This window comes from Rhinoderma darwinii, chromosome 5, assembly GCF_050947455.1.
Source record: "Rhinoderma darwinii isolate aRhiDar2 chromosome 5, aRhiDar2.hap1, whole genome shotgun sequence".
Classification (NCBI taxonomy): domain Eukaryota; kingdom Metazoa; phylum Chordata; class Amphibia; order Anura; family Rhinodermatidae; genus Rhinoderma; species Rhinoderma darwinii.
The window spans coordinates 275,078,481-275,091,223 of record NC_134691.1 but is presented as its reverse complement, the minus strand read 5'-3'; the positions used below and the strand labels follow the sequence as shown (position 1 = coordinate 275,091,223).

Here is a 12,743-nt window from a genome sequence, read left to right as displayed (position 1 = left end):
GCAAGCTAGTAAACTGTAAAAGCTTGCCTGGAGCAAGCCAAAGAGCATAGCAAGAAAATCACTATGTGCGAATGGAATGTAATTGATGATGATTGAACTAGATTGTTAACTATAAACTGCAAAAATTTGGTTTTTGAGTCCACTTAGTAGGTGTAAATGAAGTATTGTTAGAATTAATTACCGATTTATTTTAAAGGGGTTGTAAAAAGCCAGCTGTATCACAATTATGTGAGTGGCTGCGAGACTACTTGCTGTGAGATATACCTTGTTTTTAAGATAATCGTCATGTACTGAAGGTTGTGAGTTGTCCTTGAATGGATCATATACAGAACAGTAGTATCCTACAAATATCTCTTTCAAGAGAACCTTTCACCTGCCCATACATGTGCAGCTGAATGCAGCATGTAATGGGCAGGGCTGTACAAACCCTGTCTCACTATAAATGTTTTTCTTATCTTTCTCCGTTATTTAGATATCGGTGCCGTTATATTTGGCACCCAATATTTAAATAACCCCCTGAACTGTCAATGGGGCGTGTAATTGGCAAGGGGGCATGTAACATCGCCGTGACACTGTTCCATCAACTCCGCTGCTGCCATGGAACTGTTTGATGGTAGCGGGAGTATCTTCGGCAGCAGCATCGGAGCTGTGCGCGCTCGCGAGAGATCACAGTCTTGTCGTCCTCGACAACCGAGAACTGAAGAGTGAAAGCTCCGAGCTGCACGTGCGCGTGCACACACGCTCTCCTCTCTCTAGCTCTTGCTGTGACACTGTCCATAGCTGATTGGACAGTGCCCCAGGGTTTGTGCAGGCCTGCCTATTACATGCTGAACATGTATGGGCAGGTTAAAGGTTCTCGTTAATAAGAGTTACAATATTCTTTCTACATGTATCAGCCATTCAATAAAAGTTTTGGAATGTGACCCTGGGTCAACAACCAAAAAAGTTAATTTTATGCCATATATCAAAAAACTAAAATATTCAATTATCTTAGGAGTAATCTCACATTCACACTACAAATACAATATGCAAACATCATGTGGCATTACAATAACCCAAGGTCTTTCTGGATCCCATAAGGTTTGTCACTCCACTTCATCACATAGAAGTCTGTAAGAATGACGTTTCGGAAAACCCACACTGGCTGTTTAAATTCGACATTTGAATGATTGTTTTTAAAGAGGGTTTTTCACCTCTCCTAACAAGTCTATTTTAGTAAATACTTGTATACTCCATGAAATATTTTCTTAGACCTTTGTGTTGTTCCATTACTCAGTTATTCCTCCTAGCAATGTATGATTAAATTGTCCATAGTATTACCATTTCCCTCATCTAAGGGGTGTGTGCTGGCACAGTCTCACTTCCTTGCACTGATTGGACATTCTCAGTCTGTGTAGGGACACCCCCCAACTGGTAACACCCAGTTGTTAATTAATTAATAAATTTCTAGGAGTAATAACAGAGGAACAGTACAACATAGTGTTCTGAAAAAAGATGCTCAGAATAATTTCATCATGGGGAAATACAATTATTTATTAAAATAGACATGTCAGAAGAGGTAACAAGACCTCTTTAACTATCCCTGTATATATGCTGATGTGTAAATATATTTTAATGTGGCAATACTGTCCCAACTAGGCAATTCTCTCACTGCTTTTCCCTACACATGAGCGCTATCATCCACCTCCTGTGCAACGAACTGCAACCCAGCACCATTCAAATTAATGGAACTGTGTTGTGAATCCATGCATATCGGGTGGCTAGGAGCGTCACTGCAGAAAAAAATCCCAAGTGGCTTCTGCCCATTCAGTCAGGTGATCGGCAAGGGTCCTAGAGGTCAGACTCCAACTGGTCCTAGCAATATGTCATCGCTTCTTATTATGGGAATATCCTTTTCAATTATTGTATTTTGGATATAACAATTCAGCCCATTTTTATCCTTTCGGTACATTTTATATATTTTTTACAAGTAGACATGACTCCCAATACTACATACACAGTTGGTAGAAATCATAATTTTACCTTTTCAGTGACATCAGTTGCCTTATATACAACTTCATTCATCAATATCCTAAAAACCTCTTCCACAAATTTTTCTCCAGAACCACTGTCAATTATTGGTCCATTGAGTACGACACCTTCCACGAGTACCGCATTCTTCTTTATCCCTGGTGTCTCCAGTTTGCTAGAATCAGCTGAAAAAAACAAAATATTCTCTATTAGAAATAAGATTCTTCCAGGGAATTGTATACAATGCTAATGAAATAAAGTAAAATATCTTCTGCAGGGTAATAGCATTATTATGCTTTTTATTACTCAGTAGAGGCACTACCTTGCCTAATGCATACTGGTTCAATCGAAATTAACAGTCTTAATCATTGGAAATCAATGCAAGCCAAAAGGAGTGATCATAAGCATTCACAACATCATGAGAGTAGTTATCATAACATTTCTACACTTCATAGTCAGTGAATTTGGTAAGTTTTTACAGTACTTTGCTATATTGACCCATATATTGTAAATGTCAAGTACTTTAAAGTGGAATGAAGTAGGAAAGAGATTTGCAATGTGAATGCTGTGTGAAATTATTAAGAGGCCAAATTGCGCACAATGCACCCAAGGCAAATGTTTAAAGGGCTACTAAACTTTCAGAAAATTTCTGACATGTCATAGTGACAAGTCAGAAGTTTTGATTGGTGGGGGTCCATTCACTGAGACCCCCACCGATCGCTAAAACGAAGCGGCAGAAGCGCTTGGGTGAGCGTTGAGCCGCTTAGTTTTTGATCGGCTTTTCTCGGAAAGTCATGCAGTTGGTGTACGGGCCAATAGACTCTCTTTTGAGTTCGTATACCAACTACTCGGCTTTCCGAGAAAAGCCGATCAGAAACCAAGCGGCTCAGCGCTCACCTGAGCTCTTCTGCTGTTTCATTTTAGCGTTTGGGGGGGGGTCTCAGTGCTCGTACCCCCACCGATCAAAACTTCTGACATGTCACTATGACATGTAAGAAGTTTTCTGAAAGTTTAGTTATCCTTTGAGGCTTCATGGACATGGGGTTTATGTACAGGCACACAACATGCTATTATGATAAAGTTGAAATAATAATTTAACAAATTACACTGGTATAACATAGTCACTTCGTTACATACTGTACAATATTTTGACCAGTGCTGAATTTTTGGATTTTCACTCAACATCCATGAAATAAATATTATAACAGCTCATTTGCGGTGTGGGAGGGCTAAATAATTTAGGGACCAATTAGAATTTTTCCTGGTGACATACAAATGGTCTTCCCAAATCTTCGAATTACCTTAGAATTATAAACATGTGGAGGAAGGCTTCATATAAACTACTATTATTGCACGATTTAAAGAAACACTCAAAATAGCCCCTCACTTGTATCTCCTGCATTCACGTTCATTATTTCTAAATCGTAATACCTGGCTAAGTTGGGGTGCTAAACATCCCAAGGTAAAGATTGTGTTAAACACCAACTATCCGATAGAAGGAATAGCAGTTTTTTACTAACAGGTCTTCTATATGACAAGATAATGAGGGTCACTTCACCTTTTTAATATGATGACTGTCTGAAAGGCGAAAATTAATGTAATTTCAATCTTCACCGTGTGTAAACATGTGTCAGCGCAGCGAAGCTGTAAAGCGACGATGCCTCTCAGGTTGCTCATATCACACATCATTAACCCCGTCATCACCAGTGATTTTGTTTGTATCTTAGACAGGAAGATCTGTTTGAATTATAGTGTGAAGCCCCAGTGAATCTTAAGACGTTGTGTCAAGAGCAGTTTCATTTATTTCATATTTAACAACCTGAGAAGTAGTGTTAAATTGTGCAGTGAATAATGGATAGTGGAGAGTGCAGTCATACTCTGGAACTCCAATTACGTAATGTAGGATTAGAAACACTGATACATTATCAAAAAGAAATAGACTAAACCAGGGATTTAGGATTAGCAGCAACAAGGTGAGTTCAGACGTTTAATTCTTTGTAACAGCATTACCGGATAGGGCACTATCTAAGAAGATCATGCAAGGGGGGGGGGGGGGGTACAACTCATGAGAGCATTTCAAGAGGAAAACAAACAAGTTTATGGGATTTAAGAATGGATTTTACACACTGAATATTTAAAAGAGATGGGTAATAATAACAACAATATTAATGCTAATATTTAAGACCGTTATACTGTACCTATGTAAGAATGCTTAACTTAGAAAATATGAGTAATAAAGTATTTTATAGCATTAGATATATTTCTTAGTCACTTTTTTGTATTTTTTCTGTCATCGGTGTATCACCGCAGCATTTCTCACTTCTTTCTAAAAAGTAACGCTTGAGGGACAGGACTGCAATTACATGACACATGCCAGTATCTGTTGTACTGTAAGTGCTTGCCCTCATAGCCCAGCATATATTGCGGCTCCATCGTGAGCGGGCATTTAAGTTCCTCTAATCATCATCTTCCCCTGCCAAGTAGCTTCCCAATTTTACTGCTTAGCAGTCTATAATATTACAGTGCAGCTAATCCTTCCAGGGCCACCAGGTCCTGCGAGGCATGCTCCTAGTCCACTGCTGGATTGCCTAAACAATGGTAAATTTAGCCAGCTCCATCACTCCACCTACCCCTTTCCTTCTCAGTCTGCTGCCACTGTGCCCCAGTCTTGCCACTGTCTCCTCAGCTCCTCCACTCCCTGCTCCTGCATCCACCACCAGCTTCATGAGCAGGCTCCCCACCCCTCTATCCATCACCCCCTCCCTCCACAGGACGCATCCACTGTGCCTCTTGACGCCTGCCAATATGTAATTTCAGTACACGCACGTAAATGACGTGCCTCCCCATCCTTCACATAGGCAGTGAAATTTGTACACCATAAACATGGAGACGGTGTATGGATTGTTCGTGTGAACTTGATTGGCATTCTGTATTAGTCGCTAGTAATGCGACATTAGGCTGGAAATTCAAATTGATTTTGAAACTGAAGGGGCTAAAATAAAATCGTAATAATAATAAAACTATTTACACTAGATGGCTGTAAAAAATATTTTTTTTTAAAACAGCACTAATCCCCGTCCTTACAGTTCTGCTTTGTTGTATCTAAATATCAGTGCATTGACCCTTAAATCCTCATTTCATTTGGACCTTCTACTTCTAACCGTACATTAAACAAGTGTAGTGGAAGGCAAAGCATTTTCTACGTTGTAGTGCTTTATTGTAGTTCAGTTTTGTTGACTGCATCGCCTTTCCCCATACCAAGCATCTTTAGAAGTGACCACGGCGGTCACTAAGGGTCCTTAGGCTAGGCCGCCGCCTTTTCATGGCAGCATAGTCTAAGTCCTGTACGGGTGTCGGTGCAGGCTGGAGTAGGTGCTCGGCTGTCTGATGACAGTCGGGCTCCGGCTCCAATGGTACGGCTGTTTAGCCAGTTATATACTGTGGTCAATAGCGACCACTGCATTTAATTTGTTTACAGATAGAGGGAGCTCCCTCTCTCACCCATCGGAGGCCCGCAAATGTAATTGCGGGCCTCCGATTGGGTGTCATGTTAGCTGGGGCCTATTAAAGGCCCCCAGGCCTTCCCTGGCTATATGCCTATAAGGCTATGCCGGAGGTCCGTCCTAATAGATTGCTTGTCAGTTTTACACGGACAGGCAGTAATGCTCTGGTATACTAAGTATACCAAAAGAATTATGTCTGCAATCAAAAGATCACAAAGTGAAGTCCCCTAGTGGAACTTATAAAAATAAGTAATAAATGTTAAATAAAATTTATTAATAAAGATTACAGTTAAAAAAAAAATAAAACCATTTTTTCCATTAAAGAGTGGTTTTAGTTAGCAAAAGTGTAAAAAAATAAATAAAAGTACACAAATATGGTATCACCGCGACCGTAAGGACCCAAACAATAAAGTTACCATGTAATTTAAACCGCAAGGTGATCGGCGTAAAAACACCTGCAAAAAACTATGGCAGAATTGCTATTTTTTTGCATTGCCCCCCAAAAAGTAATTCTAGAAGTTAATCAATATGTCCCATGAACCCCAAAAAGTACCAATGAAAACTACGTCTCATCCGGCAAAAAACAAGCCCACATATAACTACATTGATGGAAAAATAAAAAAGTTATGGCTCTTGGAAAGTGACAATGCAAAAACAAATAATTTTAGTTCAAAAGTGTTTTATTTGTGCAAGAGTAGTAAAACATAAAAAACCTCCACATATGTGGTATCGTTGTAATAGTGCCGACCCATAGAATAAAGGAAACATGTTATTTATGCCGCACGGTGAACGGCGTAAATTTAAAACGCATAGAACAATGGCGGTATTGCTGTTATTTTCCCTATTCCCCCCCAAAAAAGTTAATAAAAAAATATGTACCCCAAATTGGTGCCCTTGAAAAATACAACTAATCCCGCAAAAAAAAGGCTTCATACAGCTAAGTCGATGGAAAAATAAAAAAGTTATAGCACTTTAACTGTGACGATGGAAAAACAAAACAAAATTGCTTGGTCATTAAAGAGGCTCTGTCACCAGATTTTGCAACCCCTATCTGCTATTGCAGCAGATAGGCGCTGCAATGTAGATTACAGTAACGTTTTTATTTTTAAAAAACGAGCATTTTTGGCCAAGTTATGACCATTTTTGTAGTTATGCAAATGAGGCTTGCAAACGTCCAAGTGGGTGTGTTTAAAAGTAAAAGTCCAAGTGGGCGTGTATTATGTGCGTACATCGGGGCGTTTTTAATACTTTTACTAGCTGGGCGCTCTGAAGAGAAGTATCATCCACTTCTCTTCAGAACGCCCAGCTTCTGACAGTGCAGATCTGTGACGTCACTCACAGGTCCTGCATCGTGTCGGCCACATCGGCACCAGAGGCTACAGTTGATTCTGCAGCAGCATCAGCGTTTGCAGGTAAGATCGACTTAGCTGGGCGTTCTGAAGAGAAGTGGATGATACTTCTCTTCAGAGCGCCCAGCTAGTAAAAGTATTAAAAACGCCCGATGTACGCACATAATACACGCCCACTTGGACTTTTACTTTTAAACACACCCACTTGGACTTTTGCAAGCCTCATTTGCATAACTACAAAAATGGTCATAACTTGGCCAAAAATGCTCGTTTTTTAAAAATAAAAACGTTACTGTAATCTACATTGCAGCGCCTATCTGCTGCAATAGCAGATAGGGGTTGCAAAATCTGGTGACAGAGCCTCTTTAAGGTCTAAAATAGGCTTGTCACTGAGGGGCTAAATAAGTTTTCCATGCCTTTTGGAATAGTGATAGTTCATGTTGCTGCTGGTTTCCAGAAGATCTCTTCTCAGATTTTAAATAGTGACAGAGTTCCACAAAACTTTTGGCTAGGGCCTGTTCACATCAGCGCTGACTTCCGTTTAGGATTTCCATTCATCTGTGTCATTAGAGGAACAGATGAACAGAAAGCCAAACGAAAATCATCGATTCCATTTGCATCACCATTGATGGTATTTTTTGGGTTTCAGTTTCCCTCCGTTAGGTTTTCTATTTTTAACGAATAGCGTAGTCGGTAGGACTATTGCTTCCTAAAAAAAACAACTTAAACCTAGCGGAACTGAGGCAAAGTCCTACGAACTAAAATAATAAAATAACATTAAAATCAATGGTGATGCAAATCGAAGCAATGCTTTCCATTTGGCTTTCCATTTATCTTTTCCTCTGAATGAATAGATGCATGGAAATCCTAAATGGAAGTCAGCGCTGATGTGAACAGGCCCTTAAGACAACTCGGTATTAAGCAAAATGTCCTTAAAGGGGTTTGGACATTCTTTTTTTTAAAGATGTGTTCCCATACAATAAGCAGTTCTGCCACTGGAACCCTAGTAATCCGTTTTAGGCCATTTTCAAACAGTGCAGATTTGCCCAGTATTTTACATCCATATTTTTAAGCCCGAACCTGAATTCTAATGAAAAGATAGTAGAATGAATCTTTCCATTATACTTTTTCCGTGTTTAGGTTCCACTCCTGGTTTTGGCTTAAAGATAAGGATACAAAATACCGACCAAATCTGCACTGTGTGAAATTAACTTTAGGGTATGTGTACACGGGGCGATTGGATTTCATTGCGGAAAATCCTTAGCGTATTACAGTAGCAGCAAAGTGGATGAGATTTCAAGAAATCTCATCCACATGCTGCAGATAAGTTTTCTACAGTATATAGTCTTATAGTCTGTATTTATTTATGTATATCTTCTGGAGACCATATTATGGACTCTCGATTGTAATTTTACTGCATCAAATTTCAATGCAGCAACAAGAAAATAAAATCCTGTTCTGGAATCCTCTAACCAAAATCCTCTAATAACTATTTTTTTTTTTACTTCAAAGACATGGGAGTAAATCAGTAAGGGTATATTCACACGTATAAAAGTGGCTGAAAATTACGAGGCTTTTTTTAAGGGTATGTTCACACTGTGCTTTTCAGGCATATTTCGGCGCGTAAACGCCTCAAAAAATGCCTAAAACACAGTAGCTAAACGCCTACAAACATCTGCCTATTGAATTCAATGGGTAAAATGGCGTTTCGTTCAAACGGGGCGTTTTAGAAAACAGCGTGTAAAAAAACGCCCCGTAAAAAGGAGCATGTCACTTCTTGAGCCATTTTTGGAGCTGTTTTTCATTGTGTCAATGGAAAAACGCCTCAAAATAGTTTTCAACTTAAAAAATGGCTGAAAATCAGAGGCTATTTTCTCTGAAATCAGCTACGTCATTTTCAGCCGTTTTTGACTCTGCATGTGAACATAGCTCAAAATGAAGTTTATTTTAATTTGACGCTATTTGATATTTTTTTGAGCTGTTTTTTTAGGTGTTTTTTACAGTGTCAATGAAAAAATCAGCTCCAAAAATGCCTCAAGTAGTGACATGCTACTTCTTTTTTTTTATGAGGCTTCTTTTTACGAAGCGTTTTTTTAATTCAGCAGCATTAGGGTATGTTCACACGGCTTATCTTCGGCTGTTTTTTGGGCCGTAGACGGAAGAATTGGAAGCAGAACGCCTCCAAACATCTGCCCATTGATTTCAATAGGAAAAACTGCGTTCTGTTCCGGCGTTTTTTTACGCGGCTGTTTGGAAAAAGAAGTACATGTACCGTATTTTCAGACGTTTTTTAATAAGTGTGTGAACATACCCGAAAAATACACCTCATGTGAACAGCACAGTGTATTTCCCATTGAAATCAATGGGAAACTGTTTCAGGTTTATTTCAAGTGTACTTTGGGAGCGTAAAACAAGGCTTTTACACTACAAAATCAGCCTGAAAATAAACCGTGTGAACATACACACAGAACCAATGTTTTGCTAAAAAAAATGCTTTCTACAGGAGGTTCCATTTATGTTCCTCAGCTCAATTTGGTCAGAATATTTGACAAGATGCCATTTTTGCATTGTCCACAGTGCTGGGGACATTCACAAGTATTCATGTTCTTCCCTCTGCTGATATTAGTTCTTGCCTCTGCATATATTTATTTTGTTTTTCTCGAGAACGTTGAAATATACTCGATGACAGCTGTGCCGACTGCCTTATTTTAATCATATTTCAATCCATGTATAATAGCCTAAATCCATACCAACAGTAATCTCAATTTCCACAGCCCTCCGGATCATGGATATTGACCTGGCATTGGCCAAATCAACTAGCATGGCAGAACAAAGTTAAGAAAAGCAGCAGAACAGTTTAATGGGAAGCAAGTTTAATTTAGACTTTATCAGTTGACTATACTAGAATATTAAAGCAAAGCTTCACTTTTGAGCAGATTCATGGCATTTATTTAAAAATAAAAAAGCCCTATTAGATAATCACAGCATAATCACAAATAAAAATTCCCCTTTCCCTCCATTCCCCTTACCCAAAATTTAAAAATGTAAACTTGCTACCGCCAACTGTTTAATTTCCTAAAATGGCACAGAGCATGGATGTATAGAATAGAATACATCAACCGGACTTTATATTTATGTGTTACATAGCTGTGCTGCAGTAGATATTAATATGTTGATGAGCTGTACTATAGTGGGTATACATGTGTTAATAAGACCCATCTCATTCAGAGCAGTAATCTCTTGGGTACTCAAAGCAAACAACTCATAAGATCCGCCAACAGCAGCTTGTTGATAGTTTCCAATTAGCAATGGAAAATGTTTCATACTCTTCACTGAGTAAAACAGAAAGGGATAAATAAAATAAACCTGTAAAACAGTATAAAAATACAGTAATGATGACCCAGAAGATTGATATGTATTGCTGATTATATAGCCAATAGAAATCAAATGCGGAGCTCCACTTTAATCTGTAGGTGGACATTTTTCATGAAGAAAAAACTGAATCTTTTTTTGTTGCTAATGAAAAGGTGGATCCTGGAGAAAATATTTGATATTGTAATTTCTCAGCAAAAACAGACTGTTTTACAACAGCTTGTACTCTGCAGTCCATTGAAAGACTTATCATATATAGACAATTGCTTTTGCTACTTATACTTATGCAATTTTCTAATGTTTATATAGTGTGATATTGCCAGTCCTGTAATGCTTTATTATAAGGAAAAAAAATTGCTTAAAATGATATTGCTATTATCACAAGTATTATTAAAAAAAAAGACATATAACTCTAACCATATCATGAAAGAGATATGAGACATGGAGGTTCTATCATTAGGAAGACATGACATATTTAATAATATTTTAGATCAGAATACCTAGCCAGAAAATATATTTCCTTATCGAATATGTTTCATAGCAAAAGTAAATACACAAGCGCATGCCATTTCTAACCCCACTCAGCAGTTTAATACAACGTAATTGTTATAATCGTTATAGGAATTCCTCCGTTGGGTAAAGTATAATTATCAATCCAGGAAGCTAATGTTCTCAGTTTGCTTCCCTAGCTGTTTCACCACAACCCAATATTAAGCAGATAGCACTGTTTCTCTGTGTCGATCATTCATTTGCTTTGGAATAAAATTCAATTCTGTATTTTATTTGACCTTATTTTTGTATGCCTGTCAGCTACGATGCCAACTTTTTCTTGAGAACTGATTATTTCTCATAGCCTAAGGTACTGTCAAAAAATCAACGCACACAAGTGCTTTCATCTCTATTCCCTTGAAGCAGCAATGCTAATCACATGACCATTTATAGACTAGGCTTGAGCAGGTAGCACCACTGAAGACAAAAACATGTCATTCATACTTTTCACATTGGACAAACGGCATCAATGGTGACAAAATATTAAACCAAGTGCCCCCAATGGGAGACACCATGTTTTCTTAACTACAATGACTCCAAGTCTTATTTTGCCTCCCTCCCTTCCCAATTCACACTACACACACACACACACACACACACACACACATATATATGTATATATATATATATATATATATATATATATACACACACACACATATATATATATATATATACTCTATATATATATATATACACACACACACACATATATATACATATATATATATATATATATATATATATATATATAGTATACGGACAAAAAAATTGAGACACTTAAAAATTACACCTACAGGAGCTTTTATGACACCCCATTCTGAATCCATAGGCATTAATATGGAGTTGGTCCCCTCTTTGCAGCTAAAACAGCTTCCACTCTTCTGGGAAGACTTTCTACAAGATATTGGAGTTGGTCTGTGGGACATTCATCCAGAAGAGCATTTGTGAGGTCAGACACTGATGTTGGATGAGAGGGTCTGGCTCGCAATCTTCTTTCTAGTTGATGCCAAAGGTGATTGATGGAGTTCAGGTCAGAGCTCTACGTGTCCCTTTATGGATCTTTCTTTGTGCACTGGGGCACAGTCATGCTGGAACAGAAAAGGGTCTTCCCCAAACTATTTCTACAAAGTTGGAAGCATACAATTGTGCAAAAGGTTTTGGTGTGCTGAAGCATTAAGATTTCCCCTCACTGAAACTAAGGGGCCTAGGCCATCCCCTGTAAAACAACCCCATAGCATCATCCCTCCTCCACCAAACTTTACAGTTGGCACAATGCAGTCAGGCAGGTAACGTTCTTCTGGCATTCACCAAAACCAGACTCGTCCATCAGACTGCCAGATAGAGAAGTGTGATTTGTCACTCCACAGAACACCTGCTTACTGTTCCAGAGTCCAGTAGTGGCGTGCTCTACACCACTCCATCCGACATTTGGCATTGTGCTTGGTGATGTAAGGCTTGCATGCAACTGCTCGATCATGGAAATCCATGCCATGAAGCTCCCGGCTCACAGTTTTTGTGTGAATGCTATTACCAGAGCAGGTTTGGAACAGCAGAGTCAGTAGAGCGTTGGCGACTTTTATGCACTATGCATCTCAGCACTCGGCGACCACGCTCTGTAAATTTAAGTGGTCTGTCACATTGTGGCTGAGTTGCTGTAGTTCTTAAACGCTTCCACTTTGCAAGAATCCCACTTACAATTGATCGTGGAATATCTAGGAGGGAGGACATTTCATGAACTGACTTGTTACAATGGTGGCATCCTATTACAGTGCCACGCTCTAATTCAGTGAGCACTTTAGAACGACCCATTCTTCTTTCACAAATGTTTGTAAAGGCGCCTGAATGGCGAGGTGCTGAAGTTTATACACCTCTGGCAATGGCACTGAATGAAACACCTGAATTCAATGATTAAAAGGTACGTCCTAATACGTGTGTGTGTGTGTGTGTGTGTGTGTGT

At 38.8% G+C, this 12,743-nt stretch overlaps 1 protein-coding gene across 1 annotated transcript in view; it reads right to left on the bottom strand.

Annotated features, from left to right (window-relative positions):
- The window catches only part of GADL1 (glutamate decarboxylase like 1), a 235,213-nt gene that overhangs the window by 195,416 nt on the left and 27,054 nt on the right, over positions 1-12,743 (bottom strand). Inside the window, exon 2 of the mRNA XM_075827176.1 lies at positions 2,023-2,195. Coding sequence (XP_075683291.1) covers positions 2,023-2,195 — 173 coding nt within the window. The remainder of the gene's footprint in view (positions 1-2,022; positions 2,196-12,743) is intronic.